The 9,110-nt window shown below is 33.0% G+C and overlaps 1 protein-coding gene across 1 annotated transcript; it reads right to left on the minus strand.

Moving 5' to 3' along the window:
* Positions 1-4,106: 4,106 nt before the first annotated feature.
* LOC127735227 (multiple inositol polyphosphate phosphatase 1-like) lies at positions 4,107-8,540 on the minus strand. The gene is made up of 4 exons (XM_052245344.1): positions 7,749-8,540; positions 6,930-7,051; positions 5,985-6,091; positions 4,107-4,464 (listed from the first exon to the last, which is right to left on the minus strand). Exons 1-4 carry the CDS (start codon positions 8,458-8,460, stop codon positions 4,122-4,124), a joined length of 1,284 nt encoding a protein of 427 aa, XP_052101304.1. The 5' UTR covers positions 8,461-8,540; the 3' UTR covers positions 4,107-4,121.
* Between the last annotated feature and the right edge of the window lie 570 nt (positions 8,541-9,110).

A 9,110-nucleotide genomic window follows, 5' to 3' on the forward strand; every position in this document is an offset into this window, starting at 1 on the left:
CAACGAGTGACCGAACAACACATTAATTCACGAATGCGCGTAGCGCATGAGTTAATTATCAGTGTTGTTCGGTCACGAGTTGAATATTTTTCGATATTTGAATTCTTTGATTAGTTATTCTTTTTATTACATTGGCAAATGGCTTTTTTTAATGAAATTAATGTAGAAAATGTAAGGAACTATATCTTTTTTCTACGCATTCACAATTTGTTTTGATCCGACGTTATCGACGTCTTGACAACGCCTATTGTTGTATGACGTCAGAGAGTGAAATAACCACGTTTATTTCACATGTGAAATTATCGGTTTTTATTTGACTGGGAAATCAATGTAATTCAATGCTACCAATGTAATAAGTGTAAATATTAAACTATGTAGAATATATTTTGGTAATTTCGACGGTATCATATGAAAGGCGAAGGACTGGTGATCCTTTTAGAACACATTTTGACTGATAATTTTCAATAATTTACATAAATGTATGAATGAATTCTAATATTGAGGGCATATATTGCCTGTCCTAAGCCAGGGACCTGTTTTGCAGTGGTTGTCATGTCTGCCATGTGTGTTGTTTTATTTGCAACCATATCACATCTACTAATTTTTCTTCTTCTTCTCTGGTAGTGTCCCAAGTCGGAGTAAAAATGTTCAGAGAGCAAAACGGAGTAAAATTTGAAAAGGCGTGAACTAATATCTGTGTATTTGTCACACTAAGTGTTTTTTTATTGATGCCCGTATTTTTCGGCCTATTACCTTCTTGATTTCAAATTCTGTTTCCGTTTCTTCTCAAAATTGGCATTTTCAGAGAAAAAAAATCACGGGTGGATCTCATAACAAATATTTTAACAGTTGAAAAATATTCATAAATTCCGCCCCTTTTGCAATGCCGTACTCTTAAATATATACGATGTGATTTGTTTGTAAAATGAACACAAACTACGACTTTTTTGGGTTTTTTTTGTTCGTTTTTGTTCGTTTTTGTTTTATTTATATTTCCTGGAAAAACGTGTCCAGGCGAACTCAAATTATAAGTATAAAAAGTCCATGGCTACATAATTTACTGGTATTTTTAGTCCGATGTTAGTAATAAAAGTCCACAAATTAATTTTCCTCGGTAAACATGTCAATGTTCTTAATATTCCTAGGTAAATATGTTCATGTGTCCTTAGTCCTTGGTCTTATTTTCTTAGGAAAATTAATATCATGGACTTTCAATCATGTTTATAACTTCAAATTTAAGTTTCTTTATTTTACTATTGAAAAAACACGAAGTAGGTAGAAAAAAAATCAATGGACAAAACAAGTTGCTTTCTTTAAAAAAAGAAAAACAATACGTGAACCTAAAACCGCTGACTGGTCACCAAAAGATTGTTGCTGAATTTTTGTTTCCATTTGAATTGAAATAATTGAATGTGAATAGAAGAAGATAATGATGAAGTTCAACTACCTTTATTAAAAATATGTAATAGTGTGTACATTCTTGCACAAGTCAGTTGAAAGTAATGTTGGATAGTTGTGAATAGAAATGTGTGAATATAGTTTATACACAGCTACTATTTCAATATACATTTTAAAGATCAACTATCTCATTTGTTACTTGGGATTGTACATAATTTTTTCAGACCTATTGCAAATCCCAGTTTGTGCAAACCGGATGTATAATGCAAATTGCACAAACCAATTACAATACAAATTTAAGCACTCAGTTTGCTTTATAATCTGGATGCATTTAGATTTATTTTGGTCTCATAAAACATCTCAAATTTGAAGGATTTCCTGATTTTCTTAAATCAATCCATATATTCTACAGGGAAACTTGGTTTTGAAGAATATCTTATTTTCAGAAGTTTTATGAATACATAAACATACTCTTAATTTTTTCTCGCTGCATTAAAGACCCATTGGTGGCCTTCGGCTAGCTGTTGTCTGCTCTTTGGTCGGGTTGTTGTCTCTTTGACATATTCCCCATTTCCATTCTCAATTTTATCTCAAAAGAACCAATTTAAATAAAAAGACATGTAGATATGAAAAGATACCAGGATAAACATGTTGTACGCCAGACTTGAGTTAAGTCTACAAAGAATCATCAGTGACGCTCGAATAAAAATAGTTAAAAAAAAAAAAAGCCAAATAAAGTACGAAGTTAAGTAATCTATTCCTCAGGTAGAAAATCCTTGGCATTTCGAAAATGTCAAAATTTATAAAAGGATAGTTACTCAAAAAAGAAAACAAAAGAGAAACAGCTAGAGGTCAGAATACCGTAAGCAATGATGAGCGTGTTTGAAAATCACATGTCAAGCTCTTACTACCGCGTCCAGAATTTAAATCAGAAAAGCGAAAATTCGCATTCGCGAGAAAAAATTAATATTTATGCCTGAACGTGGTATTTTTGCGCAAGAAATAGTAAATAGAAAGCATATGCACTGATACTCTGGATAAGAATACGCATTTGCGTCATCACATATTTTAATTTAATACATGTAGTTCAATTCGGATGTCAAACTACCTACCTCAAGTATTTTGACTCCGGATTCATTGACATCTTATCCGGAATTTTTGTGAACGCAAACTAAAGTGCGTATGAACAGGGTGTATAATGTTAATGAATCAAGACGTGTACATGTAGTATAGCTGGTCAACACACAATGAATACAATTTTCAAAACCGTATCATAGTACAAATATTTAGATGCTATAAGGTTGAACTAATGTTTCTCGATGTTTACAAGTAATTCATACACATAACTATTTGAAAACTAATGACCCGTTGTTATATTTCATTTATAGATATAAAAAAAACTTAACAGGTATATTAAGTTCTTCAGAAAAAAATTGCATTGCATCACATATAATGACCGGATCGAGTTATGTGCTACTGTGATCAGTTACCACTGTTGGTTTATTAATTGTGTTTTTGTGAAGGTTTTGAAATTGATGAACTAAGACGTATATTTCCAGGATCTGCTTACCCTCCGGGCCTCCTGAGATACTCCCCCAAACAAAACCGATTTTTGGTTGGGTTCCTGTTGCTCAGTCTTTATTTCTACATTGCGTTTTGTAAACTTGTTCGTCTTTTGGTCGATTTTCGGTGGTTTTTTTTTGCCTTGACATTATCAATTCGTTCATCATCCGCCTCTCTTTTTGATATAGACCTATAAATAGTTGGATATCGTCCACCAAACTCAAAATGTAGAAACATTACATGAGCAGCAACACAGTACAAAAGATGAAGGCTAGATGAAGTTTGAAGATTGAGAGAAAACCCTATAGTACAGAGTGTGCAAAAACTGACAGGTGTAGTCGCACGTTCCAAATCACAGACTACCACCGAATCATTTCAACATATACATTCATATGGAAAGAATAAGTGATCCTCTTCTCGCCGACTTGTTACTTTATTCGTAAGACAAAAAACTTCATACAGGGGCTTCTCAGGAAACATAAAAAGAACCGAATCTTATACTTTAACTTCCTGTTTAACTATAAGTAATCTAACTCAATAATTCTAAGGTTTGTGAATATATAAATATAAAGGATACCATATATACAGTTAAATCTGCTCTCTACACTGCAATACCCTTTCACATTGTTCATGCGTCCTAACCCAGAAACCTTGTCAGTCAAGTTATCATATTTTGATAGTTACTTTCTGAAGTTTGTGCCAAAAAGAGATCACTGATAAAAATTCTGTTACATATGTTAATAACTCATCTATACTTGCGCGATTAAATTCTTGACATATATACTGTAGATACCTGACTTATATTAATAAGAATATGTGGTATGATTGCCAATGAGGCAACTACTGTGGATTCATTTATTTTCGTGGGTACCAATTTTCGTGGATTGAGGAAACTTTGTATTTTCGTGAATATTTGATTTCGTGGTTTTATTAAGGTCTGCATACAAGCCTAGAGAATATTTGTATTTCGTTGAATATTTAAATTCGTGGTTCACCTGTAACCACGAAATCAACGAAAATTGGTATCCCACGAATAATAATGAATCCACAGTATCCACAAGAGACCAAATGACACAGAAATTAACAACTACAGGTTGCTTATTTTTGCAGGTTCGTTGCTGTATGAGACGACTTCGAAACATATATATTCAAGAAAACTTTTATTGTGTTCTACAAATCTTTTCAAAGTTACAATCATCGAGAAATTTATAGGCCTGTTTGAACTCCTGATAAAGGCACACTTTACTGCCACATGCAGGAATGTCAACTGCGTCTTCATTCACAAACATTTTTACGACAAAATTCCCGCTAACTTCACACTTGTAAAGGCCAGTACCTAAATTTGCTGAGAATGGACATGTCCTGCTAACCCGAAATCGGCGACTTTTGTTTGCTTCATAATTGTTAGCTAAAAGTTTATTAGAGTCTTTGAATAATCCAAATGCTGTATAAACAGGGAGAAGTGTGTAAGAATGCGCAAATTGGATATCAGCTACTGTAGTCCTGTAAAGAAAATAACAAAAATATAGACGTATGGCTAAGATTTTACATGAATAATCACTCCTATTTTCACATCTTTTGTTAATTATTGTGCTAAAAGTGTTGATTTGTTTTTACTAATATTATTTTAGAACATTTCTTCTGACTTTTAAACCGAGTTGCGACAAAGAAATATTTTCAAAGCCTTCTGGGGTCATAAAACTTTGCTCAGTGCTCGGAGCACAAAAATCGTGCTCGAAACATGAAATCCAGCCTTTTGCTTGGTTGATTTTGGAGTATGAGTACAAGACACCCTATTGATCTTGGGATTCGTTAATCAAAGGTCAATGTCATAGCGGCTATTAATAGATTGAAATTGAGGCAACAATTTTGTTTTCAGATGTTATCTTTTGTACCATATTTCATTTTGTTAACCAAGCTTAGTTCGATAAGGCCCAATGAGATGGAGAGACTCCTATTGATTTACAGATCATAGTTTATAGTACAAATACGCAGCAGCTATTCAGAGACTGACATTTTGGTAATTTTTGGTTATTACCAAACTTGGTTCGATAATGCGCCACTGGATGATTCCTATTCGTTTTGAGATCAATAGGTTAAAAAACAAGCCCAAACAAGCTATTGATAGAATGAAATTTATGCTAATTTTTGGTTTCGTCAATTTGTCTTTTGAACCATATTTTTGACGACCCCAACCATTTGACGTAAGTTATCAACAGATGGTGCTTCTGTAATTTTCTAACATGTTGTTAAACTTCCTTTCACGTAGGTAATATTGGTTTAACACGGCTGCATAATGATTGATTGTAAGTGATTGGTTGACTGTTGTTTGAATCCAGTGGCAAGTATTTTATATGAATGAAAAGATATGTGGGGTAAGTGCTATTGAGATAGCAATTCATCGACAAAAAAAAAACGAGACACCCGGAGATCAACACAAAATGTTTATCAATAGGCAGGACATGTATATACAATTAAGTGTCAAACTCGAAATCTTCCAGAACCGGAAACATTGTGAATATATTTAATAAAGACTATCCGTCTGAGATCTTCCATCATGCATGTTAGAACTAAGATATATTTTGGCAGTAAATTAATTAAACAGGTGTTCATAGTAGATAGAACCAGAGGAAGTGACGGGAATTTTACTGCTAATGGAAAACAAAGGGAATGGTGTTTATGGAGGGAACCTGGATATAACAGGCCACCTACGAAAACCCACAGGGTTCGTGTAGGAGAGGAAAAGTTGTTGAATATATAATTCAAAGACAACACGTGGAACCTAAAATTTAGCAAAAATTTCATTCTATCAATAGCTGTTGTGACCTTAAGACCCCAAAATGAATAAGCACCTTTCTCACCAAATGGAACATTATCGTACCAAGGACATACACAACAATAATTACATTGAATTATCGTTTTAACATGCATGATTGTAGTGTCAGACTTTTAAACTCAGTTTTAAAGATTTTTTTCTCAATGTGTTAAAAAAGGGCTCCACAACTTTATACTTTCCTACTCACTCATTTTGATTTGCGATGGTGTCATCAAATCGTTTGAACATGTGACTAGTAAAAGGACAGGTCATTTGCCAGTTTATTGCGTAACCAAAACCTCTCTGCCAGTAGTGCTGTAAAGTAAACAAGCATAAATAATATCACGAAATATGATAATATTTTTTAGTTTGCTTGACGTTTTTGTTTTTACATTAGATTTTCTCCCTTAATAAACATCGGATGTCCGAGTTATTCAGACACAAGACTATTTTTTAAACAGCACGTCTCCTTATGCATGCTATGTAAAAACTAAAAATAAAACCTTAAGAACTTGCACATCATATTTGGTTAAACAGTTGACAAGGCGCAAATTTTACTACAAAGGGCATTGTGACAAATGATAAATCACTCAGTTAGTCATAGATCACGGATATATCAAACTGCTGACGAGAATATGGGTACTTGGGGACAGGACAAATTTATTTAGCCATCACTCTTTATTCCAAAATCCGTTATTTGTTTGTTTTCTATTAATTTCAATTATTTTCGCGTTTTTCTGTATTATATGAACATAAATATACTAGAAATAACTTGTATTTGCTATTTAATATCAATTCCAATTTTACTATAGAGAGAGAAGCTCTATATAATATATCAGTGACCGCTGTGGATAGTAAACTAAAGTTATAATAATTGAAAGTAATAGAAAACAAAAAATAACGGATTTTGGAAAAAAGGGAAGATCTAAAAAAAATGTCCTGTCCTCAAGTACCTATGGACGAAAAAAGGCACTTGTGAAATGCATGACGGGTACGTTTGTCCCGTTGAAAAACGTTATTTGACTATTTTCTCAAAGAGTTGTGAATGATTTTTTTTTATCTTAGATAACACATTTTAGGACATCCTTTATCTGGGATAGAAGCTGAAGGAAATATCATTCATTCCAAAGTTTAAAAAAATTCACTATCTTACCGATAAATCAAATAGGTAGTCTAACACGTTAAGATCATCCAAAGTGAAAAAGCTGCACCAGTCTGATTTGTTAAACATTCCAAGTTCAAAGGCACAAATCTGATGCATGGTGATGACTTGTTCTGAAATGATAAACATTCTAGTCACCATGTATTGACAGAAAATATATTTCTAAAATTTTAAATCTGAAAAAGTTACACAAACAAGAACTAAATAAACGTCTAGATATCACATGTAAATAACTAAGTGAAAAATAAATGCATACAACAAATCAAGTAAATAAGATGAAGAACTTGTCTAAAACATATGTTGATATCTGTTGCGACGACAGGTTGTGGTTCTTCCTTGCACGATTGTTTTTTATAATTATTTTTTGTTTTGCTTTTATCTTTAGGTCTGTCTCTTCTTCTATTGTGAGAATTTTCTACCGCAGGAATAGATTACCATAGCTGTATTTGGCAAAACCTTTCGCAATTTTGAGTCCTTAATGCTCTTCAACTTCGTACTTTATTTGGCCTTTTTAACTTGTTTTATTCGAATGTCCCTGATGAGTCGTTTGTAGACGAAACGCTCGTTTGGTGTACAAATGTTTATATAAAAATAAGGAGATGTGGTATCATTGCCGACAATGAGAAAAACTCATACCGTATAGTCGGCTTTAAAAGCCTCCGACATGAAGCCTGTTATTTATTATGAGTTTCTAATAAATATATTGATTTTTGCCAACACGATTTACATCAGTATTTTTCATTTCTTTGCCGATATACCTAAATTATAAACTTTCGACCTAATTTCAGTGGGAAAGCATAAAGTAAGTACCTGCGTTTAAGTTTGCCATCCCGAGTAGTGTCTTTATCTTATCAACAACTGTTTTCATCTGTATTCCACCAACAAATAAATCATATTCTACATTTGATTTATCGCTGTACGTTCTATATTTCTTACATTTTGAATAAAAACGGAGTCTTGAATCGTCCACCGCTGGATTTGGTCTAGATGCATCAGCTAGTAACGTTTCATTCAAACTTTTGTAGAACGCAACAAAACTTTGCCGAGTAACTTCCTTGCTTGTTATGGTATAATCTATTAGGTTAGTTTTCCCTTCAAATAACTGTTTGAATTTTTTTCCGAATGTTCTGCCTAGAGCTGTCGCTTCTTCGGTTCCTAGTGCGGACATGGAATATGCATGTTCTTCTGCAAACGGGATTATCCATGTCTTCAAGAATCTGTGTTTCTTAACTACATCCGGGTCACTCTTGATCATATTATGCAAATTTTCCATCCTTCGTATCCAGTAAAGTGATGGATACCTGGCAACATGTCTCATCAGCAGATTTAAATTTACAATCTGACATACTTCCCCATTGTACATGACAGTACTTTCATCGGTTACTGTTTCATTGCTGTATATGTCTTTTGCCCATAAATATGTTGTCATTGCATTGAATACTGGTTTCATGAAATTAGTCCCACACTCAAGATCTACTACAAGAGTTGCCAAAACTACGATTAACAAAATAGAAGATATCATTGTCTTACTATCCTTGAACCAAAGAAAGTATGTAAAACTGTGTTAACGACGTATTTCGGTGTTATAATATGACAAGGTAAAGTACGGACAAGAGTCATTAATAAGATTTCTGTTTTTAAAATTTATTATTTATTATTCAACATGTAACTGAGTGTTTGTTTTTTATTGCTTGTTCTTTTATATAACTATAACGTTGTACCTATTTAAAAGGAATGTGTCTTATACATATTTTATGTATATGTCGTCATGCTTATCATTCTTAATACAATTACACACACATTTGATTTCCATAAGTTATGTACTTAGTACTCCCATTACATCCAATTTGTCTTACGTACATCATTTCCTTAGACGTTTTTACTTAATCAAAGTACTGAAGTACTGAACATCGGATGACTGCAAGTTCTTGTGAATGGTCACAAGCACTTGTCTCAGAAAAAAAATCACATCTCTATACCTGAAAGTGAGGTTAATGTACAGATTTAATTTTTTTTTTCTTAGACAAGTTCGTGCGTGGATGATAAATAAATGACAGGGAATTCAACCTCACCGTAATAAATATGATATTGAAGTGATACAAATCAGTATAATCTGGTTTGTTGTTATATATTATTTGCACTCGATAATGTCCGCGTATTTATCGTGTGTAT

Source organism: Mytilus californianus, unplaced genomic scaffold (genome assembly GCF_021869535.1).
Source record: "Mytilus californianus isolate M0D057914Y unplaced genomic scaffold, xbMytCali1.0.p SCAF_3, whole genome shotgun sequence".
In the NCBI taxonomy this organism is placed as follows: Eukaryota; Metazoa; Mollusca; class Bivalvia; order Mytilida; family Mytilidae; genus Mytilus; species Mytilus californianus.

What these genes read in the sequence shown, in the direction of transcription:
- LOC127735227 (XM_052245344.1), bottom strand. Translation starts at nt 8,460, where the DNA reads ATGATATCTTCTATTTTGTTAATCGTAGTTTTGGCAACTCTTGTAGTA. An exon ending in GATGGCAAACTTAAACGCAG is followed by an intron (nt 7,052 to 7,748) that starts GTACTTACTTTA and finishes TTATCATTTCAG; the next exon opens with AACAAGTCATCACCATGCAT. An exon ending in ACTACCTATTTGATTTATCG is followed by an intron (nt 6,092 to 6,929) that starts GTAAGATAGTGA and finishes TTTACTTTACAG; the next exon opens with CACTACTGGCAGAGAGGTTT.